The following is a 26,696-nucleotide window of genomic DNA, read 5'->3' on the forward strand; positions in this document are numbered from 1 at the left end:
CAATACCTACAAGGTCTCCTCAGCTAAAACTGATTAATATCACAGACCCTAGATAATCTGGAGATAAATGTTAGATTCAGTGACAAATTAAAGTGTAAATGTGCACTTTTTACAGTGAGGATATAGTGATACAGGATGTGAAATATAAGATCTGCTAAACTTCACAGTGTGGCTTTTGGCATTAAGCCTATGCTTTCTTAAATCTGTCATTCACCAGGTTTTATAGCTTAATAGCTGTCTGCCTCATCAGGATTTTCTGTTTTCTTAAGCACTAAACAATTATACACCAGCTTATTAAACTGATCTGTTTTTTCAAACATTTTATAAAACAACTCCTCAGTAACACTGAGTAGCTCTGTAATGAACCTTTCATTTCAACTATTGTACAAATTAACCTGAAACCAAACATTTCCAACATACGAATACTTTCTTTTTTTCTCTCTCTCTGTGGGTGAAAAACACTTAATAATTTTTAGTCAAGTTTGTTTGTGTCTGCACATGTAATTTTACTGTTTGTAAACAGTGTCAGATTTATACAACTCCATCATCATACAAGGTAGTAGCATAACATGGTTTAGTCTATTTATCACTGATAGCAGATGAGAAAAATTTTCCAGAACAACATTTTAAAGCGTAAAAATAAGAGTATTATTGATGTTTTGATGTTAACAACCCTTTCAGACCAATGGGATCTGTCCACACATTTCTCAGCCCTGTGCTCCTTCTCCATAACCACTTATAAATCTTTTGGTCCTGAGACATTCTGCTGCATACTTTAAGGCACGATCTTTCTCACAGAGCTGTGGGGGAGTGGTTCAAGTTTAAAACCATATCCACCATTCTAAAGAAACCTCTTCACACAAGTTCAAAGGCACGTACATTCTCTCTCCCAGGGCCCGTGTAAAAGCCAGGGGAAAAAGCTTATTAGGATTCTTCTTAGGCAGCTTCCTAGGCTGCGTGTTCAGAACAAAACCATGCAGACTACATTTATTTCACTTGTGCAAGACTAGCTCTTTTTTAGCTTACAGTATCAAATAATTTAGTCAAAGATCTCCAAGTTTAAGGCTTCTGTAACCGGTTACAGCATTGCTAACTCTTGCACAAGCTTTCACACATACTAACCTTGCCGATGTCTGTCAAAGTTGTTAGGGAAGAATCATTGCTGCAGCAAGTTCTTTATTGAAAATGTTGCCGAAAAGAAAATGGATTAAGTTAGTTGCTAAAATATTTGTATGCTGCAGTAATGGAGAAATAGCTTCAGTGTTTCTAAGCCAAGTAAACATTGATACAGAACTTCTGACATTCTGTGATTCAACTGCAAGTTTAAGCAAGTTTGTGAAGTTCTCTGAGGCAGGGCAGCCCTTTCTTCATCACTAAGCAAGCTACCAGACAAGTGCCACTCAGTCCCAACTCTATTATAACTATTGGTTCACCTGTGTAAATCACAGTGTAAGCTGAATGTTGAGCATGTCCACTTAAACAAAAGGAGGACAAAAATCAAGAGAAATTATATGGGATAAGCTTCGTATCCAGTTTGCTTCCTTGAATTTGTGTTGTCACTCCTCTCTGCAGGTTAAGACAAAATTTTTTGCTATAATTTCCATAACAATCTCTGTAGACATAATTTGGGGGGGGTTGTTCTGCTCAAGCTCTTTCCAATTAAGGCATTTAATTTCTCATGTGAATTTCAACTATTTTTTCTGTAAATTATGGAAATGAGTCAGAAAACATGACAACTGGTATCAAAAGGAGCAACAAAACAACAAGAGTCTTTTGTGTCTACAGCAACTGAACACATTTCTCCTTTAATGCCCTGGCAATAAAATAAAAAGGATCTCTGCACAACATGGCCTACCAAACAAACAGAAGTCAGGCTAAATTAATTGAAAACAACTCTTTCCCTACTTTTCCACTACTTCAGTCACAGTTTTAAAATGTTTCAACGATACAAGCTATAACTAGTTAAGATAAATTGCAAACAGAGAGTTTCAAGTCCTCAAAAGTGTCTGCAACAGAATTTACAGACCAAGCCCACAGTCAGAAGTTAAACCACAGTGAATATAGAAGACAAGAGAGTTTTCAAAGAGAAACTAGATTTAACTGCATAAATGAGGTCTCATCAAACAAGGTAACATTTGTCTGCAAATATTGAGAGATTTTAGCTTTAGAGAAAGTATGACAGGGAAAATTTATACCTAGGATTTTTGCTTGACGGAAGTGGCATGGCGTGCTGAATTATGTAACTTGTCCTACTACCCAGAAAGGTCATAGTGATCACATTGGTTAGCTAAAAGACCAAAACCATAAATCTTTTTAAAGTTCCTAAGTTTGCAGTATTTGCTAACACTTCTTTGGTTAATAATACCAAAGCTGATTTTAGTTAGAAGTGAAATCCCCAAATAATCAAGCCAAATGTCTATTTAGCTGTTGTGGGTTTTATTTTTAAGTATCTCCGACTAAAACTTTGTATAGCTTGAGATGATGCCCTCTGGTATATAAAGAGTCAAGTGACATAGTGCAAGGTGAATCATTTCATGAATTAGACCTTTAAAGTAAATCAGGTGAATCACAGCTGCTGATCACCTCTACTGATTATTGACGTCCTCCGGATATTATTTTAAGGGCAGCTGAAGATATTTAGCTTAAATATTGATGTCTGAAACATCACAGACATCCATGGCACCAAAGATACTAGAATGGGCTGAGGCAATAGTGTGAAGACATAACCCCTCTGGCAGAAGCAAAAAAGCCAAGATAGCTCCCTCACAGTTTACAATGTGAAACTCTGTCTTCTGCTGGGGCTGGAGCAAATAGCAGTCCCGAATTATGGAAGAATTCTGTGAGTCCAAACTTCTCTCCCCGTCCCCTTGCATAAATAATTCATCAAAGGAGCATGAGAACAGCCATAGATGGTAATACCAAAGGTTCACCTACACAAGAGTCCTGTCTCCAACAGGGAAAGTAGTGATGATAATGTGGGAATGAATATACAAATAAGGCAAGCATACAATTGCATTTCTCCTGGCATAGCTTCCATCAGTCTGCACTCAAAATAGAGACAGTATCTCTTCTCTGAAATAGTCAATATCTCTTTTGTTTGCTCTTGGATTTGCACCTTGTTTCTTGAAGATGAGAGCAGCAGAATCTGTTGCAACCCTTTAACAGGAGGAGGAGACCTTCACTGCCCCAGAAACTACTGAGCCTGGACCTGAGAAAGGGGTGTCCAGAGGTGGAAGAGAGTAAAAGCAAGGGGGTCTGCAAGGAGCGGAGCGCTTGCATTGCATGCAGAGACCACTGAGAGGGGCAGACAAAAGCAGGGCCATAGAGGTAATGGGTCCCTCCTCATGGATACCAGAAGGAACTGCATAGAGTTCATAGCAGCTCAGCAACTCATTGAACTAACTGAAACCAAATGCAAGAGGAAGGGTCTGTCCCACAGAAGCAGAAAGAAGTAGGTTACAAATTGATTTTGTGTAGTCTTTATGACCCATTCACTTTGAGTATCCTCTATTAAAAAAAAAAATCTAGTATAAATTTCAACAAAATCTTGCTTTACTGTACTTTTAAAATATTTTCTCTATTTTGGGATATCTCCTTAGAGTTCAAAGCTCTAGACATGTCTGCCTAAAAGTTAAAGTCAAAACAGGAGCCAGGTGCAATCCTCAAAGGGGCTTTACTTTCATCTTTTGTTGTCTTTTCTCAGATGTTTTATCAATGCTTTATCAATAAAGTAAAATCCCATGGGGCCAAATTAAAGCACTATGGAAGTCTTGAAGTTTGACATATCTGTTTATTTAAAGTCACAGTACTAATCTTTCATTAACATAGATATTTCATAGAAGTAGATTAAATAAATTGACGAATAGGTAGAAGAAAACTGAATAGGGAAGTGTTCTGCATTTTAAAAAGCAAAGTATGCAAATTTTATTATTTAAATTAAAATGTCAGTTCCCTCACATTATATTAATGATTCCGAGTTCATAATGGAAAAATTGTATCAAGGCTGGGGACTGATAAAGAATTCTATAATCTTTCTAATTCACTCTACCAAATGCAATTAAAAGTTATTAGATTTCTAACACTGTAGCCTCTGTATAAAAGATTATTCTGGTAGAGAATTAAACACTACAATCTACTTTCATTTTCATGAGGGAAACATATTGAGCAAAGTTACCCAAACCATCAGAGTATAATATGTACTGTATTTTAGGAAATTCATTTCCATGCACTGGAGGACTAAAGTCCATAGAGACTCACGGCAGCACTACTCCAGTAATGATAAATAAATGACAGCTGTCATCAAGATCGTGGAATTCAGGAATCGCCAATGAGATCTCAGTAGAATTTTGCAGGTTCCATTAATTGTTAATAGAAATTATGTGTGTGCTTTAAAAACATCTATTCATTAATCTGACAGGTTTGCCATGAATACAGAACAGGGAGAAATTATACAGAACACATACAGCCCCTGTTTACTTCCAAGGTTGTAGTTGAAGATCAGCTAGTGAATAATAGAAACCTGTACGACCAAATATGCTATTTGTTTTCATTTATTTTACTGACATAATGTAGGGCAAAAAACAATCATCAGTTATTAAGTTTCTTCCAGTATTGACTCCAACTGCTTTACTGTTTTGAAAGAATACCTCATCAAGAGCATATGCGATCAGTGCTATGTGGTCTTTACTGACAGTCGGTGGCTTTTCAAAAAGACTTATAGATGTTGGGTTTAATTCAAGAAATCCTACATGGCTCAGTGCCCACTTATCTGAGACAGAAAAGTAAGGGTGAAAATTGATTTCTTAAATTGCTGGGTGAACGCCTTTCTTATGTTCTTAACCACCATGACTTCAAATGCCTTCAAATGTCTTCAATTTCTGCATCTTCCTACACCTTAGTAATATAGTACTTTTACTGTTATAATATGTCGGTATACCTTTCAACTTCTTAACAGCCAATAATCTTTATGGGCTGAAATCACCTTTTTCCATGGCAAATACTGTGGGAAAGTGAAGCTGGCAGAGCAGCTGTGGCACTGGCTGAAATGGGGAAGAAAGCGAGGCTGACATGGCCCCTTTCCTAACCTCATGCTGCTCCAGGGCACCAGGATGTCCACTGCCTGCCAACAAGATCTTGCTGGGTGTATTGACACTGTTAAATAACTGCTTAGCCCAAGTTCACAGCAAGGCCCTGGTCCCCTTTGTGTAAGTGTTGTTTTACTCCCAGACTCTTTTGCAGTGACCCAGCTTGTTTCGTCTAAGATAAAAATAAACCAAGGTGCAGTTCTGGAGACAATTCATTTCAGGGATCACACCCAAACAGCAGCATGGATGAGCCTGGATGAGGTTTGGGTCTCTCTGCTCTGTGCAGTTACTCCAACATTATCCCTGGTGGTTTCACACGCTCAAACTCACTCACAAGTATCAGATAATGCAACATAGGTCCTCAGCTTCACAATCTTAAACCACAACTCTATCAGGCCATAAAACTGCCCTTGCTGCAAATCTAAAAATTAATTAACCCATATATACAATGTCAAGAGGAAACACAGGGCCAGTTGCTGTATGGCAGAGACACAGCCAGTCTGCTCTGAAGGGACAAGGTCTGAGCAATGTGGACACAAGCTATCCTGCGCCTTTAAGGCCTGAGGGCTGAAGATCAGTCCCTGGAAAAAATGCATTTAGCAGCAAAGCTATACCTATTAAAAAACGTTTCTACAGACACAGTAGCCCATATCCTCCCACTGGTGCTGGCAACACATAACACTGGTGATTTCCTAGGTCCCAGCAGAGACAATAGCCTTCTGCTACTGGTACCTTTCTAAGCCAGTCAGTTCACCAGAATTGGCAGCATTAGATGTGGAAGGTCTTGTTTGCAACTTGATCACAATTGTACAGCTATAACTAGCTTTATATTGTGCATAAAAAAAAAATGATTTCAATGTAGTATCTCTGTATATGATGATTCAATCAATGATTTATTAATTATGAGCTATTCCTCTTCAAGCATGTTGCATCTTTCAACCACTGGGATGCATGTACACAGTGGGAGAATTCAGACTGCATGAAAAAACGTAAATCTGAAATTCCAAAACCTTCAAGTGCTTAGCAGACAAAAAAATATTTTTAACCTTTTACAGGGCAATGCGCAGGTAGGTTTTATGACTATCCTTCAGCTATATATGAGCTTTAAGTTAGTTCTGTTTTCAGGATACACGTAACCTGTCCTCACAGAGGTACACAACTAGCTGATAAAAACCTGCACATATATATATTTCTATACATAGAAAGTGTGACTACAGCTACTTTCATTTCACACATATACAGTGTCTTCCTGATTTTATTTTGGGAAATTATTTATTCTGGTGATAAAGTAATGGAGACTGGAAGTTACACACAGAGTTATTTATACTTAAGAAATAATGCCAGTCTACTTTTTTGTTCTTGCATGGAGTGATTATTTTCTGATCTCTATAACGCATATTGGTCATTCACTCAAACCTAGAGTACAACGATGCCAAGGTCGAATTTGCTCGTTCTGTAATGTTTAACCAGCTCATTAGTATTGGAAAGTCAGAAAAATCATGAGCACTCTCTGTTATTCCTCCTGGGGTGACTGGAACGTGATTACATTTTGAAAACCTGTTCTGAGAAGCTGCTGTTCTGATTAACCTGGTGGGATTGCAAGGCCAGAGACATATGCAAAATGGCTTTCTGAAAAGATCCAGACTCAGAAATACCCTTTTTTCAGAAATATTGTTTGTTTTACTTAGGTAGAACAAAACTATGAAACTTACCAAGATCTAAGTTGATGCCTGGAACAAATGAGTTGAGAAAAAACATAAGAATAACACATCCCAGCACAGTCAGGCATTTGATGAGAAGAATTTTGTCTGTTATTCTGTGCTGTAGACAGGAAGGAAAAAAAAAAAAACAAACAACTGTATTAAAGAAGAAGCTATCCTTTATGCATAGAGTTCACAAAAGCAGTGCATACTTCTGTTCCTGTACTGTATATTCCTCTTCAGCATAAAAGACAGAAATATTTTAATTGAAGCATTTCATGCATATCTATAAAAAACCACGAATATGTGACCAAATGTGATCTAAGGGGTACAAGTAGCTAGCAACTGCTGTATACGTTCAGCTGTGCTCAGCTACCCCCTTCACAACTTCATTTCAGTAGGAGAAGTAAGGTTGAAACACAGTTCCTACTACAGAGGGCACTCTGGGCACTCTGTGGTTTCATGGCACTGGACAAAATCACCGTTTTTCGCAAGTACGCTTTGAAAACCTATAAACTAGGCTAGAGGTCAGATCTTTCATGCCTTCTGTACAACTCTCATGGATACGCCAAGCCCATAATCTCTATGTAGCTTCTACACCTCTGTGCCCAGCTCCTGCATCCCTGTGCCTATCTCCTCACGCCCTCACTCTCAGACCTAATGCTTTCCATTGTAACTCTGCTTCTCTGCTCTTATCTCACTCTTGCCACCAACCCAGGGAATCATCTTCTCCCAGCCTGAGTCCTTCTCTTGTTTCACACATTTTAAAGCTCTACTAAAGTACAAGTCTCTGTTTTTAAAAATGTCTTTTATGCAATGCCTTGAAAAAGGCGTAAAACCTAATAAGAAATCCTAGTTTTGCTCTGTTTTGGTGTGACACATGGGACAGTGAAGTCCCAGTCAAGGACTTGAGCTCCCAAACACAGGCCTGGATTCATTAGTGACGCCAGTGAGGTGGAGAGGATCTGACATTTAGACAATTAAATTTAGGTGAAATTAATCCCACTACAGAGTTTACATCTCATCAAACTCAGCTTCAGCATAAAGACTTAGGCAGTGTTGATGTGTGCACAGCAAAGAGAACAGTGTTTGTACGAGTGGTTCATCCCTACTTGAATAATAAAGTAGGCAAGTCACAGACAGTGTAGAAATTAGAGTTGGTATTCGGTACATCAGCAGGATGTACAGGACTCTATCATCATGCATCACAGTTATAAACAACCTATTGACACCTTCTGAGTCTTTCTGGACATGGATTAAAAATTTAAGAAAACACTGCTAAATCATGTATTGATCCTTTAAACAATATTTTTCTAAGGAACAAAAGCATAAAAACTAACAAAACCTCACAATGTGGTTCAGTAACCCTGTCCCACTGAGAAGCTAGCCAGCCTGCCTGCCAGCTTTTCTGCTATCACAAGAGTTATTAAATTTGCAGTGGATTCAAAGCACTCTTTCTGTATAAAGGCATAGGTCCACTTACAAGGATACTGAGAAAACATGCCATCTACTTACTTTTTTCTGGAGTTCCTGAATATTTGTTTCCCAGTTTTTATCTTCTTGCGAAATTTGCCTGAAAGAAAGCGACACCTGCTTTTTTCCAGAATGAAATTAGAGCTCTGCCAAGAGTGTTGGAATAAATCGCTCTCATCACAAATAGATCACCTTTTCCCCCATATGGAGTAACTCATACCACAAAGTATTTGTGGCCACCTTACAGCCAGCAGCAGAATTCCCATGAGTATTCACTTAAGATCACTTTTGTAACATGCTCCACTAATACACAAACCCTTCGGTTCATGAAGAGTGCCACAGGCTTGGAAGAAGCTAGCTTCCAGAGTATGGACCTCAGTACAGGATCTGGGTGTATGCAATATGTAGTTCCCTTAATAGTTTCAGGAGTTGATGTGTGCCCTGCTGTGATAAAACAAGGGTTGTGTGTTAACATCAACTAGCCAGAACACATATATTTTACATTTGCATTTTATAATGAAGTGTTTAAGATCCAAGTAACTTCATTGTGTTATCGGCATAGTCAGCCCTCCAGCAGAAAGCCTTGGGGTTTGCACTTCAGGAGCACTGTTGTTAAAGCTAATGAATTTTTACATTGTTGTAAATGTACTGTGCTGGAAGAATCCCCATTTCCAATATGTAATTTTTATTTGTATTTATATCTATTTTCCAATCCCCATTCCAATATACAATTTTTATCTATACTTCAGAATTGTCTTCCTTAGAGTGTTGTGAAGTTTAATAAACTGTTATAATTTTTTTAAAAGAGGGTGATTTTAATAGACTTTTTTGTCCTTAACTATTAATACTGTCACTCCATTCAAAGTGCACGATATCAGCAAAAATTACGTAAACAAATGTCAAATTATTACTGGAATAGTTTAAGAAATCATATTTGCATGTCCTTGCTCATATTGCCTATTTAACATGTTTATTAATGAAGAGTAATTATTTCAGTTTCATTTTAATGAATTCACTTTCAGAGTATTTATCACTGCTACTCTCAGCCATCAATTGCCACACCATAACAGCTGGTTTTGCCAGAATATAAACAAAATAAGATTAGCATTTTTGTTAGTCCTAGTTCATATAAACTGCTTTTCTATACACAAACAGTTAACTATGTCTGCACTCAGGTTCAAACTGAAGATTTGATCATGAAATGGTTTTAAAACACAGCAAGTCACTGGCAACTTATTTTACAAATGCGACAGTTCACTGAAGAACACTTGAACTTTTTGGTAAAAAAACAAATTATAGCACGTGCAAGGTCCTGTACCTGGGTCGAGACAGTCCCAAGCACAGATATAGGCTGGGCAAAGAGTGGATTGAGAGTAGTCCTGAGGAGAAGGACTTGGGTGGGCTGGTGGATGATAAGATGAAGATGAGCCAACAGTCTGTGCTTGCACCCCAGAAAGCTAACTCTATCCTGGGCTGCATCAACAGCAGTGTGGCCAGCAGGTCGAGGGAGGTGATTCCCCACCTGGAGTGTTGCATCCAGCTCTGGAGCCCCCAGCATAAGAAAGACATGGAGCTGTTGGAGCCAGTCCAGAGGAGGGCTACCAAGATGGTCAGGGGGTTGGAACACCTTTCCTACGAGGACAGGCTGAGAGAGTTGGGCTTGTTCAGCTTGGAGAAGAGAAGGCTCCGGGGAGACCTTAGAGCAGCCTTCTAGTACCTGAAGGGGGCCTACAAGAAGGCTGGGGAGGGACGTTTTACAAGGGCCTGCGGTGATAGGATGAGGCATAATGGTTGGAAGCTGGGAGAGGGCAGGTTTAGACTAGATACGAGGAAGAAGTTCTTCACCCTGAGTGTGGTGAGACACTGGAACAGGTTGCCGAAGGAAGTTGTGGATGCTCCATCCCTGGCAGTGTTCAAGACCAGGTTGGATGGAGCCTTGAGCAACCTGGTTTAGTGGGATGTGTCCCTGCCACGGCAGGGGGGTTGGAACTACATGATTTTTGAGGTCACTTCCAACCCAAACCATTCTATGATGATGCTATGATTTTACTATGCTGAAGCCACTGCTGCAAGGAAAAGTCTAATAACATATTTGTGGCCTTTTTAAACCGAAAAACTACCTGAAATTTCTATGCCTTTACATTTGTATCTTATTGATATATATTTTCCAGGCCTTACACATCAGCTATGTCCTAAAATACTTCATGTTTTACTGAGGATGAGGGTGTCTCTTCATATCTGCCCCGACATTAGTCTGATCAAGAGACAGCTAAGAATATAGGTCTCATCCCAGTGAAAAATCCGTGAAAGCCTTCAATTTCAGCTCTGCCTAAAATTACTAGATGTGAGCCCTTGGCTGGTTGAAGCAAACAGAAATACTACCCCTGATGTTAGCAGAGCCACACCATCACTCCTGGCTGTAGACTGAGATGAACACAAACTCCCTACCAGTACAGCAAATGGCCTGTGCCTGCAGCTTGTCCTCACTGAGGGCCGGAGCAGGGGAGTTGGGACATGCTGGTCCCTGCTCACCTGTGAAATGTCCTCAGCTTCTTCCTCAGGAGCATTTCCAGAGTCAGCACTTTCTGCATCAAGAGGCATTTCACAGCAGTCTCCTCTCTGCTGGCTGGGTTAATGCGCTGTGCAGTCAATCTCCAAACATAGATCTCATGTTTCAGCTCTAAGAAGAAGCAAAATCGCTTATCTTAGTGCAGGTATAATATGTATGAAACCAGAAATGCACAAAATATGTGTAACATTCTGGACTCAAAGCTGTTAAAATTATTTGAACAATTTCCCAACAGGGAAAGGAAGCTGCTTTTACCATTCATTTTGCAGAGCTGAAGGGAACGGAAAAGAAACACAAATTTTTCAAAATTTTGCATAAATTAATCTCAAAGTCCTTGTCCAAGGAAAAAGTACTGTTTTCAGATGTTCGCACATGCCTTCCACAAGCTTTAGTGCCAAAAGTGTAGCACACTCATTTTTCATTAGAAAAAAAACCCGCCAATATACATTATTATACTGATAACAAGATACTAGTCACTTTGTAGTTAGGAATTACAGCAAATTCTCTGTCACTGTATTCAGAATGGGCAACATGCTTCCACTCACTCTATGTTCATACAAGCAACTTTATCAATGTAAGGCAAAACTGAAACTTATCACTGTCTTACAGAATAATCTTTAATAATATTTTTTAAGGTTTCCTAAGAGGACTGAATTCTTAGGCACTGAAAATATCCATAAACACAGCTGCCATCATCTGCGTGCTGACCTAAATGATACTGATCCTGTGTAAGTTCAGGCAAGACTGAATAACACTTGAAAACAGCCTCCAAAATCTTGTCAGGGTTTTCAGCACTTTTGGATTCATGTTTTTTCGAGTAATGTCAAGGCCTTGGAGAATGACCAAAAATGCATGTGTTCAGGAAGGACCTTAGTCTAGGTATGTCAAACAAAAGCTTTGGATTTTCCAGGAAATCACTAAAGAAATAAAAGCAGAATATTCATTCGAAAACCATGCAAATGCTTCCTGATGAAGCAACTGTATGTTTCTTCACCGTTCTTTTCTGTTCACGTCAAATTTCATGTTGTTGAAGACAATGTATCAGGAATTCAAGATTTTGTATCTTAAGATCCCTGTTCAATCATCAAATTGTTCTTATCGTAAGAAATGGATGTGGAAGTCCTTGCACCATGTATACAAACTATATGCACTATTTATTAAAAAAATTAATTATGTAGTAACATAGGAAATATTTAAACACATTTTGATGTAGGCAGCAACATTAACACTTACCGCTGCAAATTCCTAGTGGTTCATGGTATCTACTATCAGAAAGAATATTAAATATATTTAATTCCCCCCCTTTCTTTGTGACTATGTATTTCTAATGATAATACAGACTAAATCATGAAAAGATTTGCCATAAGAATGAGTTAGACTTGACAGAACTCAAACATTTAAGAGCCAAAGTAAGCATGTCCAGAGTCTGCATAGTTTACACAAAAAAGGGATCTGACCAGCAATTGACTCACATATTGTATGGTTCATGTCTATAGATGAACACACATGCAACAAAATGGTAATCTTTGCCTAAGCTTTACAATGCAAGACGAGAAATGTAAATTCACCCTAGAGCCCAATGACTATCCCAGGTTATTAAACGACTAATGCTCAGCTGTTCAAAGAAGGGATTCATACCTGAAGCACAGATATCAAAGAAGTTCAGAATCTACCACTTTAATTTGTAATATATTTGGTGATTCTTGCCAGGAACATAATCTGACACTAAATTATATTAACTCACGAATAAATCCTGCTTATCAAAGGATCCACAAGACTTTGTGTGGAGACCCTGTCCTGGCCATCATTTACTTTTCCATCAACATTTGTGACACGTACAAATTTATCAGCAGTAATTTTCCGTTCTCCTCCGGAATATAAACAACAAAGTGACAGAGCTTTAGGCCACAGCTGATTTTCTGCTCCTCAGAAGAAAAAAAAAATACCAAAACAACCCTTTTTGAGGATTAAAGCAGATGAGAGCTGTGCAAAACTCCATATTTTAAACTTCAGAAATGGTGACATTTTTCTTTAGTAAGATGGCAGGATTAAATTTCAAGTCTGAATTTGCAAAGTAATTTCTGAAACTAGTGAACAAATGTTTGGGGTCTGCTTCAGCTCCACAGTTTCTGGTCAACGGGGCAACAAGCTATTTCAGTTGGCAACTTCCTCCTTATAACATCCACCTTGAAACTGATCTGAAATTGTGAAATGGGAAGTTTTTTCTTCCCATATAGATGAGCAAGACCAGATGGAGAAAAGTTGGAATGTGGCTTTCTTGCACACTCTCCTGTGTAACATCCCAGGCAAATTTTTTCCTTTGAAAAAGTTATCTGAGCCCTTTGGGGTGAAAAATACTTCTATGATCCTACATGCTGTCCTAGAATGAACAAGATACAGAAACTTTTGTATTTAATTTAAGTGAGTGAAGGGGGAGAACATCTTCAGTAGGTAGACAGTCCTTTCTGTACTGCTTTCTCATGAAATTTTCAAGTCAATTGGACTGTGGCTTTGAAACTGTCTTTCATCATCAGTCCAAGAGAAAGAGTGTGGTTTTGCCTTTTTCTCTGGCAAATGGTCATGAAGCATGATTATCCAGATCGCTAGCCTCCTTTCTGATAGCTTGTCTTTGCTGCAACACATTTTCTGATCATGCCCTGCCACAGCACTTCCCCCTATCCTTTCCAAATGAAATTTCGCCAAGGGTTTTGCTGATGGAGGAAAGCTGAATCTTTCATTATCTAGCCAAGATGCAGACCCCCAGCAGGTATTTTCATACAAAAAATCTTTATCTTCTGTCCTTCAGAAAAAGTCAGCTAACAACACTGTATCTGTGCCACAAACCAACCTGCAGAGCGGAAAGCAGCATGGCTTGTGTTGCACATTTCTGTTCCATGTCTGAACTGCCACAGGTCTAGTCTCCAGGTTCAACAAGGTTAGCCTTGTGCTTTCTGGTCTATTTTAAAAAATACGTGTGTGTTTTCGTATGGCTTTGATCTTGCCTTTATGTACAGCAAGTGCACCTTTGATTTTTCATTCATTATTTTTCTAAACATCCTAAGGATGTGAACATCAAACCTGCTGTGGAATTTACTTCAGAGCATAATGTCCTTTGAAAATCAGAACAGTTGATACGTCTTTTATACTGCAATTCCTGTTGCAGTAATTATTTGTGAAGAGGTTTTCTAGATCATCCCACAGAATGTTTTTCTTATCTGTCTCATTCATGCTGTTATTCTAATAGCCCATTGTGGCATCAGGTGATACATATGTATTAGCAGTAGTTTTTATTTTGAAGGAAATATAAAGCAGGACCCTGAGGTCAGTGAGAACACTGAACACGGCCAAAAACCTTTGGACCTTTCTGTACTTCTCCCATTTCAGGTTTGCAAATCCTTTTAGGCAGTAACCCCTAGAGTTTGGGAATATCTGGTATTTTATGACATACTATGTTACACATGGACAAGGGCTTAACTGCAGGGTCTTATCAATCACTTTGAAATTATGGCTAAGGCAGCATAAGGGCAGCATTTGGCTGCCCCTGAATGGGAAGGTTTCACAGTTTCCCCGTGTCCACAAGTTCCTGTACCCTCCTCAGATGGGATCTAACGATCATGTTACATCAGGGCGAGATCACTCCACTCACTCACCCAACAAAATTCAATCTGCAGAGTTTTCACAGGGTTAGCTTTATCAGACTGCTAGCCAATTTATCCTACCACTGCTAGGTCTATTGCTAACAATTGTAATGGTACGTGTGTGTTGTCTGTACCTCTCATGGCAGTTTGTCATTAAAGCAGCTAACATCTAACTGCAACTGTAGTAGCAGCAGTTGAAGTGATAGAAGCAAAATAAAGTTTAGTATGCAGTGATCTGAACTAAAGGAAGACAGCAGAACTGCAGCTCAGTCAGGGAATTCAGCCCATAATGGTAACAAAATCTTTGTGAACATGGTGCATTCATAAAGCCCACAAGGCACTACAGCAATATTCCTAGCATTACTATCTGACAATTTTTTTTTTTCTTTTTTTTTCCCAGAAAGTCCATTTCCAACAAGAAAAGACTAATTTTTGGCTTAGTTCTAGGATCAAATAAAGGATCAGCAAACATGTAAACCCTATGCTGCTAATCGGTTCTGGTTTTGTCATTTATTGTATTTTGCCATAGAGACCACAGATACAACACCCTGGACCCATTGAATTTAATGGAGTTTCAGCTACTGACCTGAGCTGTGACTTTTTAGAAAACATTTTCTGCATTTTAGAAAATATTGTTTCGTTTAAAAATACATATTCTTTCAGCAGTCTGTCAATTAATAGTCAGATTGATTTTCGCTTAGAGTAATCACATATTCCCTCCCACTTGACTGCCAGTATAACAAAGACAACATCCTCAAAAACAGAGTGTAATTAATTCCCTGTCTCAGAATCTGAAAAGACCAGTCTTGTTAATTGAAGATACTCAGAAGACCATGACCAACCTTGATGAGATGATAAGAATTATCATAAAATGGCAATTTTTAACTTGCAAGTGCACTAAATATGTTAACTACCTTTTTGCAAGCAACACAAGTTTGCACTTCTGGACTATGACTAACAACATGCAAAGCATGTTCCTTTGAATGTGGTTTAGTTTTTTTCTCCACATGCTATTGTAGCTTAACTATTTTCTGTAAATCAACTATTTTTCTTAGCTAACTTCTCAAAACAAGAATATTTCTGTTTAAATGTTAACCAAAAAGTAAATTAAGTATCATGAATTATAGCTTAATCTACTACTAATAATATCTATAACTTTCAGTAATTTCTTTAATCCCTCCTATTCTGTAATTAATCCTTTAAGCATTATTAGATGGTAAGTAAGTGTCATCTCTGTTTTAAAAGCATGGAAACTAAGTCAGAAAGGTGAAATCCAAGTGTAGAAAAAAATTTACCTCAAGGGATAGTCCAGCTCAACAGGACACAAGCATAAGGCTCTAACTCTGGAAAAAAATGCCTGAAATATTCTTGGTTTTGTTCCTTTGAGTAGTCCAGTTCATCAATAGTGGATAAAGATAAGCAGAGGTATAAACATTGCAAGGTCTTCAAAACTGCAACAGAACACACTTCACCTTATTCAGCTAAATAATTGCAAAGGAGTGCAAGAAATCTGCACAACGCTGCATAAAGCCATACAGAGCATTTCTGTTAGCTTTTTGACTCCAAACCCAGCACCTGGGGCCCCATTTGGTCGCCGAGGCCCCTAATGCCAGTTTGGTTGCCCAGCATGAGATTGCATCCACAGCACAGTACATCCACATCCCTGCAGCAGAGCAGCTGGAGCCCGGGAAGAAAACTGCAAATCTCAGAGGACGGCAGACACCTAAGTCATCTCCCAGGAGTTGTCTTCTGGCCAAGTTGGGGCAGGCTGCCACAGCCCCAGTAGCTAGGCTGTTCAGAAAGCTGCAAAACAGCAAGTATCCTTCACTATCAAAATGTAATTGGAATTTTTCCTCACTGTGCTTTGGGTTTCCCCCTGTAATTTTAGCTACTGAAAGAATCTACAACACTGCAACCCTACCCCTGCATTTTATATGGAAATAGTCAATTTAATACCTTTATGATGGTCACATACACTCAGATGGAGTCATCTGAAGATATTAAAGAGGGATTGGTCTTTCATAACATTTCAGGGTGGATGATAAAGACATATGTTACCCCTCAGTTGGTTTGTCCCTGAATGAGGGATGGGATCTCTCTCAGGTGATATGGGCTCTGTGCACATCTCTGGATAAGTCAGACTTAGAACAGCAAAGTTATTCCTTTAATTACTCCGCTCTAGTGAGACCCAACCTGGAGTACTGTGTTCAGCCCTGGAGTCCCCAGCAGAGGAAAGAGACATGGATCTGCTGGAGCGGGTCCAAAGGAGGGACACAAAGATGAGAAGACTCCTGGGAGATCTTATGGTGGCCTTCCAGTGCTTAAAATGGGCCTACAGGAAAGATGGGAAGGGACTCTTTATCAGAAAGTGTGGTGATAGGACAAGGGGTAATGGTTTCAAACAGAAAGATTAGGTATTAGGAAGAAGTTATTTCCTGTGAGGGTGGTGAGACACCGGCACAGGTTGCCCAGAGAAGCTGTGGCTGCTCCCTCCCTGGCAGTATTCAGTCCTATTAAGGAAAAAAGAATTATCAAAAGATACAGCCTCAAGAGGACAACTCTCATAATTCAAAAGATAGTGCCTCATCTAATGCTTTTAGTAGAACAAAATGAAAAGCAAAGTAATGAAGCACACTTTCATCTCACCATGTCTTTTAGCAACTGGTTTAGAAGTAAAAAAGGTGACTAATAAGTTCAAGTCATTTTGATAAATAAAAATGACAGCAATAATTTAAAAATCCGTCAAGGTTACACTTTTATTTGAAATATCGTCACAGTGAAAGCTCTCTGCAGCGAACAGATCACATGTTAAATTAACCTAAATTGTTCTCTTAAGCTCTGTATATCAGGAAGATCTTACGAGCTTCAGAGCCATCAGAGTAAAGTGAAAAATGCTGTCATAACTTCACCAAAATACTGCTAATGAAAAGGCCAGGTCTTGACAAAACAGTGTATATTTCTACAAAAATTTCACAGTTGTGGTACATATACAAAAATCGAGGGGAAGAAGTTCTGTAAAAGAAACAGGAGATATTACTTCCTAGGTTTTTACCTCCCTTTAGTGATTTTTCTGTACCAATTCCTTCCCTGAAAAAAAAAAGCATATAATAAATAATGAAGTGCTGCTCTATTGATTCAAAATGCCACTGTATTACACTTTCTGCATAAGGCAGGTAAAGTATTGTTAGAGCTGCTTTCTTGTGGTGGCTGCATTATCAAGGTACTTAGTAAATAATATGAGATTGTCATATTTCCCTTATTCTGCAATGTCAGAATACTATTTCTATCATCTGAAAACACGAAAAGACAGATTAACATTTTCCTCTTTCCAAGGGGAGTACTCCATCAAATCTAAAGCAGTACAAAGGACATACAAAGGATTTTAAACATTAAATTACCTAAAAATATTTAAAAATATAAAAATCTTGAATCTGTGTAAAGTAAATGACTACACTTATTTTCATTCCTGATCATTAGAAGAGGTATTGAATATGCAAATAATAAGTCACATTTATTCTTTTTTACATTTTCAAACATAAAACCATGACCCTCGTGGATCCTGATATATAACCCCAAAAGGAGTATACACAAAGTCTGCAGGGACCATATCACTACCTAGTTCCTTTGAGACTGATAGTCTCACAGTTCTTTAAGATAAAAGACACAATAAGTACCAGAAAGATATGATCTTAGATCCCAAGATAATTCTTAAGAAAGCTGCATCTTTTAGTTTAGTGTGCTATCACCCACAGCAGGAGAGTTAAAATGTTAACTATTCATTGTTAATATATACAACTGGAGCGCAGAGAAGAGGAAAAAAAAAAATACTGGTTCCACATTGTTCTTCAAGGTTCAAAAATGCTTCCCATATATTCACATAAATTTAGCATTTTGGGTGAGGACAGTAGAGTGCAACGCATATTGCAAAACTGCCATCCAGACTGAGCTTGGAGTTGAACGCTTGAAAATATTTCGAAATATTCCTTTCTTCAGACATTATTTTCTGCATAATCTGCCGGTTGGTTTCCTCACCTGAACCAACTTTCCAGTGAGGACAGCCCACTACTTTCAACGTTACATTAAAATATCAATAATTACCGGCAGTTAGTAAAGTACTTATGTAGGTATGGATGCATCTCAGGATTGAGATTTGTTCATGTACTTAAACCAGCTGGGTGCTTGAAGTACCTCTCACTGATTCTAGCAAGAAATGGTTCCTACGGTTACAAATATGTTACTAACTAAAATAGAGCTAAGGACTTTTCTCTGACTCTGAGCAGCACATGTAGCTGTGCTGATGGTACTTAACACCTTACCCTGGGTCCCCTCTGCGCCCCTGCAGTGTCCTTGTGGGCCTGGACATTATTATTAGATGCGAGCTTTTTTCAATTCAAAACATCTGAAGCAGCATTGGGGTTGTCTTGCAAGTCATCACAGTAGTTCTTCCCCGGCATCAAACCAAAAGGTTGTGCATCACGCTGCAGGGCATGGCATGAGGACATGCACCATGGTTAGAGGATGCAGAGGCCAGCCAGGCATCCCATACCCTAAGAAAACAACAAAGCTCTTAACCCTTTAACTACAGCCACCTGCCCTGCGGACCATTCCCCCAAGCAGGCATCTCAGATCTGCAAAAGGCAAGGGGGTTTTCATGGACAAAATAATAATGATGGCACCAAGCTATACCTTTTGTTCAGCTGCGATTGAAGTTGGCAATGCCTCTGCAGCACAAAGTACTATGGCAGGCATTTGTAGTCACTATAGGACACAGGGGGAAACTCACCAGACGTTAAGCACTAAATGAGTTTTTCAGTCTTACCTGTTTTTTTCTCTTTTGATCACCACCTTAGCTCTGCCATTCTGTGCACAGTTTCATGCAAAATGAAGCCTGGTGTGAGCATTACACACTCTTAAGTCCAGGAACAATGCCTGGACATCTTGCAGGCAGCACAGTCCTGTCAGTTGCACGTATCCGACAACCAACAATTATTACTCCCCTACTTCTTTCCTCTTCTAGACTTTCTACCTCTTCACTGCTGGTTTTGTACCTCTTTTTCTCCTCCTCTCCTTTTACTTCTCTTAGAGAAGCAGCTGTAAAGCTCCACATGGAAGAAAGAACAGATTTCCGTACTCATCTGGTTACCACATTTCACATTGTGAGAAACAGCACCATGTTTTTCACACATCAAGCACTTTACACATGACTATGATTAACTAGAAAATTCCTTCTGTTGTCGGCTTTACATGCTGACTGTCATACTACCACAGCAGTATTTTCCCAGCTGCTGCAGGCAAAGGAAATAACTTGCTCCCCTCTCTCCTGGCATCACCACTCCTACTTCAACAGTGGGTCTCTCTTTCAGCCAGTGAAACAATCAGAAACTGGAGCAAGCAACACAGGAGAAATGAGGAGCTAGTGCCAAATAAGATGTGCTAAGAGAAAGCTCTTCCTCTTTGGAAAAAACAGCAATACAAATACTTATCACTAGACCATGGGCCACCCACTCTTCTGGGGATAGCAACCTTCCCAAACATGGAGGTCCACATCTCCACAGCTAGGGATACACATAATAGTGTGTTGTCACACTTCCCAGGGACTAAATAATGCATTGTTAAGCCTTAAGAGAAGTAAAACCTTTGGTTTCAAATGGGGGAGAACAGTAATTCCTCTTACACTCATATATTATTATTTCCCCTTACATATTCTTTTGTCATAACATACGTATATTTCTTAAATCTTCTCAGTTTACTGCCCTAACCCCAGCATCTTTTTCTGCATCACATAGAACAAGGTGCAGGTTTATCAGCTGAAAGTCACACAAAAAATCTTCAATATACCCCTTCATTCTTAAAAAACATTTGCTTTTCTCTCTCATGGCTGAGTTCTTCAGATTCTTTTTTCTTTTGTAATATGCCCCACTTCAAGCCACTGCAGGTAGGTAGTGGCTCCTGGGGAAGGATCATGAGTTTTTTCTGCTGCACAAGTGCTGCAGCTCAGTCTGAAAGCCAACAGTTTAAAGACACTGGTAACATGCAGCATTGAAATTAGTCTGCCAATGTATCGTCAAAATAACAGCACTGTCTGTTCTGAAAATCAGTGCTTATCCATTCTCAGTAATCTGTGTAGCCCAAAGCAACAGAAAAAATCTTAAAGCACATGGCATACAGGAGAAAAAATCTGGGAAGAATAATATACAAATTAAGTCTCACATACCTTGTTTAATTGCTAATTGGGGGCAGGGAGAGGTAAAGTTGCTATTTAGTCGATTAAAAGAGCTGCTTCAAACAAGCCTTTTGAAGTTATCATGGAATCATTGCACCTTGAGATTGAAGGAGTCCTGAAAGCACCTTGGAGCACATTCTGCAAATCCAAACCATGACAGCTACTTCCTAATGGAGCTATGTTGGTCACTTTCTCTTCCCCTTATCACAGAAAATTTCAATAGAAAGACTAGCTCTTCAGCAATTCCCCTAAATGAACAGCTACTGATTAGCTTTGCAGCAATGGAGGAGCAGCTGTTTATAGGGGCACATGGTGTACTGATTAGGAGATTGATATAGCCGAACATACTAAGCTGCAAGTAACAAAGATCACAGAGAGATGAATTGAGGGAAATGTGCCAGCTAATGTTTCAGTAGTACAGTGTTTCACTAGCAAAAATACTATGTCAGTGTATAAATTTTATTATTCAAATTAAAAAAACCTCAACATTTTATGCATAGTCAACTTCCTAAAAATCCAAAATACATGCTTTAAAATTTTATAGATTAAAAAAAAAAAACAATTCTATTTTCTAAAATATATATTCACAAAATAATGCTACTATGTCAGGATCAAAATTGCTCACAGTTGGCAGAATGAATTCTCTGACTGTTTAGATATTAATTCTCTCAAGACATCTTGCAAGTTAGCAGTTTTACAGATAATTTAAGTATATAATAACTCTAGTTATTCATGGAAATGCCCATGAAAGTAAAACTTTTATGAGAAAATAAGAAATTAATAAAAGCAAATTAATTCTTTTTAAATAAGAAAGTCGGGAAGTTACAAAAAAATGCTGAATGCCAAAGATTTAATAATATATTTCCAGGCAACAAAGAAAAGCAATTATCTTTTATTATAATACATAACTACAAAAGGTTTTATCTAGGGGGTTGCAAAGGTTCCTTTCCTCCCCAACAAAAAGATAATTCCTTTCCCAGAGATGATCTCTTCTACAAAGGATGCTCATTCTTGGGCCCTGTGTAGAACAGGTAGCAACCTGCTCTATCTTTAGCATTCTGATACAGAATCACAGAATGGTTTGGGTTGGAAGAGACCTTCAAAGGCCATCTAGTCCAACTCCCCTGCAGTGAGCAGGGACATCTTTAGCTAGAGCAGGTTGCTCAGAGCCCCGTCCAAACTGACCTGGAATGTTTCCAGGGATGGGGCTTCTACCACCTCTCTGGGCAGACTGTTCCAGTGTTTCACCACCCTCATCCTACTATGTAGTCTGAGTCTACCCTGTTTTGGTTTAAAACCATTACCCCTCATCCTATCCCTAAACTCCCTGACAAAGAGTCCCTCCCCACCTCCCCTGCAGGCCCCCTTTAAGCACTGGAAGGCTCCTATAAGGTCTCCCCGGAGCCTTCTCTTCTCTGCAGGCTGAACAATTCCAGCTCTCTCAGCCTGTCTTCACAGGGGAGGTGCTCCAGCCCTCTGATCATCTTTGTGGCCCTCCTCTGGACCTGCTCCAGCAGGTCCATGTCTTCCCAGCGCTGAGGACTCCAGAGCTGAACACAGCACTGCAGGGCGGATCTCACCAGAGCAGAGTAGAGGGGGAGAATTGCCTCCCTCAGCCTGCTGGTCACACTGCTTTTGATGCAGCCCAGGATACAGCCAGCATTCTGCACTGCCAGAGCACATTGCCAACTCACATCCAGCTTTTTATCCACCAGTATGAAGAGAAGGAGCAATCAGAGCCAACTCCCCACCTGTTCAGACTGTGCACTTCAGTAGTCTATTGAAGACAACTTGGGAGTGGATATTGTTTATGTCCTAGAGTTTTCACCTCTCTTCAAAGGAGTAACTTTGACCAGACAAGTAGGAGGATGCTCACCCACGATACAGTTTCCAAGGCATACTATTAAGGTTTTGATGGATGTTTATTTTAGGTAATGATGTCTTACCATAAGACAAAACTCGACATTAATTATTTAAAATTGACAAATTTATGGCACATCTATGACTAGGAGAGGAAAGCATCCCGTTCTGCATGTTAACACTGCCAGTTTTCAGTTACTTACTTTCTTTAAAGGCATTCCTGGCACCCAAGATAAAATGTTAGCTATTTGAGTAGAAACAAATGCAGTATATACTGAGGTGAGCCGGAAGAGTCCTATTGGTAAATAAAGTATATTCTCTCTTTGGCCCAGAAGTATATAGTCAACACATTCCTTTAACAGGTAAGGAAGACTTCTTGCCGCACATTCCCTGGTACAAGAAGGTAGGAAAAGAAGATTCTTGATGGCTTTCTGAAAAATCTTACTTTGTAGTGTCTCAGGGAAATATCTAGGCATTTTGGGGACTGAGTTCATTGCCTCATTTCTCTTACTCTTAGGATCAAATCTCTAAGGGTGTAGAAAGCCTCAGCTGTTTTACAAAGGCACAGTAATGAAAATGCATGTCTCATACCAAGAAAATATATATAAGGAAAATTCTCAATTCACTTAGAACATGGTTAGGTAGTATCACCTTTAGACCTCAGAAACACTTTTGTTCTTAATACTGGGAAAGCCTTTGTTCCCTAGAGCTATGTATATAGGCTAGGTAGGCTGAGTGCACTTTGTGCTAAATGGATGCTGAAGACCCTCAAAACCAAATGTCTGCATAAAAGCTAACTTCCTAAGCAGCGAAGTCTCTTCGCTGACCTTTCTATCAGATAGGATTCAAGAGACGCGGTACAATTCACAGAGGAGAGGATTTCTGTATTTTTGATAAAACCATAGTCTTAAAGCTATTTTTCCCTGGAACAAGGCAAGTCACTACAAGTGGTACTCATTTTGCCTAAACTGGTTACCTATCATGAAGATCTCTACCACTGAGTTAGTAATCTTGGACTCCCCTTACACTCAAAAAAGAGAAGTAAACTTTATGGGGCTGCAATATATCTGTTCTGTTGTAAACAGCTACATTAGTGTTTAGAAGGGCTTATCTTTCTCTACAGATTATAAATAGAGCCACGTTATATCAACCATATCAAAAAGTTGTCCTGCCCTTGCTAAACAGATCCCATGCACACAGGTTCAGAGATGTCATACAGCACATTAAAACATCTGTTGCAGTCAGTGGAAGCCTGGATCTTAAGTCTGCTGCAGCCAGAAGTGAAAAAAATATCAGTCCCAGGGAAGAAACAGTTATACTTAACTATCTTTGTAAAAAGCTTGTTAAGAAATTATACTTAGTGAATTCTTTCATACTCATAAATAAATTGTGAACATTTGGGGGTTATTATTAAGTTTCATTACTGAAAGAGAACCCTGAAAACAACAGTGAAAACTTTAAAACAACTTAATAGAAAGGCATAAAAGCATGAAGACAAAAAGGGACCAACATACTCAACAATCATTGAAATAGCTTTATGAAGACTTCCAGAGCCTGTTTAGGTGAGCAAACTGAAAAAGACATAGACTTAGTCCTACTGAATTTTGGAGATTATACACCAGTGAAATTTAGGTTTGGAAGGGCCACAGAGGCAAGCTGGAAAGAACTTGGAAAGTTCTACTCTTGATGAAATGCCCTTTACTGCCCACAGACCAGGAAAAGACTGTTGAAAAAAAACAGTGGAAGAAAACCAGTGGTGAGGGAATGCATCAGTGCACTATACCTGTCATAAGGGAAACCTGGGATATTTCTAAAGCTAGGTTGTGAACACAGCACCTTGAGCAGATGTTATATTTTGTGATACAGAACACCCTGGTATTCAATCCTATGGCTATAAATGACGCAAAATATCCCTCTAAATTTTGAAAGATATTTAATAATACATGTCAACACCTCAACCTTAGCAGCAGAAAAGCCTCAATTTCTAAAAGTCAGAAAAATATCATGACTAAAAATAAAATCTAAATTATTAGTTGAATAATTAACGTGCAGAGACTGAAGGAGAGTGGGTACTTCCATCTGAGGACAACATTGTAGTAGGCACTATTCAGTTTCTATTTATCACATGTTGAATGTAGTGATAATAAAAATGCTTTTATACTCACACTTACCAACAATTTCACTTGGCTCCTTATTGTAAAGTTTTTTGTTCCAGTAAAGAAGTCTGAGAAAAGGAAAGGAGACCAGAACAACAAGGCAGATGCCAACAAACATATGCCCTGTGAAGGCTGCAAAATCCAATCCCTGGAAATAAAAATTAAAACCTAAATTAAAAATTAGTTATTTACTTTACCAATCAATAATAAATATAAAGCAATAAAGTAAGTTCCAAATACAGTATATGCTCTACTTCACCTGTTTCAAGGAGACAAGCCACATTACAGTTTAATCCAGAGAATAAAAAAATAGCATTACAAGTTAATCTGAAATACATCTAGTGCTCCTGACATGGATAGAAAAAACCCACCAAACTGGATCATTAACTTTCACTTTTCACTTAAATCACTGTAAATTCATTTAAAATCACACTGAATCACAGGAATAGTTAAAATTTAATGACCAGCTTTTGTTTTAAACTGATGACAACATAAATTTTTTACAATAATTCTATCTGAACTAGGATTTCATCTAAATTCACAAATATTCTTCTACAATGAAAGTATTATATATCAATATTCTGTTTATTTTTCTGCCTGATTAATAAATGGACACATTTCTTTACATTTTACATGAGGAAACCCTTTAATTAAGGAATTCTCAAAAAGGTTAAGCACAATATATTAAAAAGCTACTGTTTTAAGCAATAAGAATGAATAGTGACAACCAGCCCTAAAACTTTGAAGTTAGGTATGCTTTGAGTAGGATGTTGGACTAGATGACCTCCAGGGCCCCTTTCAATTGAATTATTCCATGATTCCATGTTACGCGTACTGTAGTGGATCAGGGTTAGCCTTTGGGCTGGGATCTTCCTAAGTAGTCATGACTAGCCTGTCCAAAAGAAGTTGTCCATGAAGCTCCAAGGGGGATCACATCCAAGCACTCTGGTAGCAAGGAACTGTGCTATATTCACAAAGCACAGGCTGTCTGAATCCGTGATCCCAGCAGAGCAGCTCTGTGACACTGAGAAGAAAACATGGTCTGAGCCCTCAATAACTCAGATTGCCCAAATTAAAATTTCAGAACATCCACTGACTTCCCAGAGACTCTAGAAAGTCATGGGATCTCCCTGTGCCACACCTCTATGTCTCTTGCCTGTTACCAAATACCCATGTGCTAGCTTTCGACACTTCTGTAATGCCAACACATATTAAGAACAGCTTCCCATGCAGCGTCAGCTGATATTACTTCCTGTGTGTTAAGTCTATTGGGAACTTACTACCTTATATGTGTACTCTTCTATATTGTCTCCCACTAAAAGAATTTATATGGAAATGTCCCAGCTGAAAAGTCTCTGAATCAAAAAAGGAAAAAATATTTCTCTATTGTACCACAGGGCATAATAAAAAGACACACAAAAAGCTGATTAAAGTCGTAAAGAACTTTCACAGCCAGATCAAGATTAGTGCTCTTGAAAAAAATCTATAGTTTGCAGACAGTTAAATAAATCCCAAAACATAAATACACAGACCTAGGATTAGAATTTGATCCTATTAAAAAAAACAGGTTTCAGCTTCATGAGCTGAAGAAAATCATCCTTAGTTGCTATTTAATAGTAGATTCCTTGCCTATTCTTCTTTCCAGCCACTAAAAGGTGAAACTGCATAACTGTTCATTTCCTAGCTTTTCATTGTAACTCAGTTACTGACATTTCTTTTATGAAAGTAGAAAGAAGACTCTTCAGGAACTTGAATAAGATTATTTTAAGAATTGGACAGAAAAACATGATACCACAAAGGAAAATAATATACCTTCTTTCTGTTTGCTTACATTATAGGTTAGCCAGTCAAATGTCTGACATCTCTGCAAGACAGACTTTACAAGTCAATTTTTATAAATGCTCAGAAAGATTGGCCTCTGGGCATCAAGTCAAGATTCAGAGCTACAGGAGACATTTCTATGAAGGATGAAATCAACTTTCAAAACTCTAGG

General features: G+C 38.7%; 1 protein-coding gene across 1 annotated transcript in view; it reads right to left on the reverse strand.

Moving 5' to 3' along the window:
• Nucleotides 1–26,696, reverse strand: part of OCA2 (OCA2 melanosomal transmembrane protein) — a 177,199-nt gene that overhangs the window by 81,002 nt on the left and 69,501 nt on the right. The window contains exons 14-17 of the mRNA XM_086482209.1: nucleotides 24,719–24,851; nucleotides 10,790–10,937; nucleotides 8,300–8,357; nucleotides 6,797–6,905 (exon numbers count right to left, since the gene is read on the reverse strand). Coding sequence (XP_086338335.1) covers nucleotides 6,797–6,905; nucleotides 8,300–8,357; nucleotides 10,790–10,937; nucleotides 24,719–24,851 — 448 coding nt within the window. The remainder of the gene's footprint in view (nucleotides 1–6,796; nucleotides 6,906–8,299; nucleotides 8,358–10,789; nucleotides 10,938–24,718; nucleotides 24,852–26,696) is intronic.

This window comes from Leptosomus discolor, chromosome 1 (genome assembly GCF_034619465.1).
Source record: "Leptosomus discolor isolate bLepDis1 chromosome 1, bLepDis1.hap2, whole genome shotgun sequence".
Lineage (NCBI taxonomy): Eukaryota > Metazoa > Chordata > Aves > Leptosomiformes > Leptosomidae > Leptosomus > Leptosomus discolor.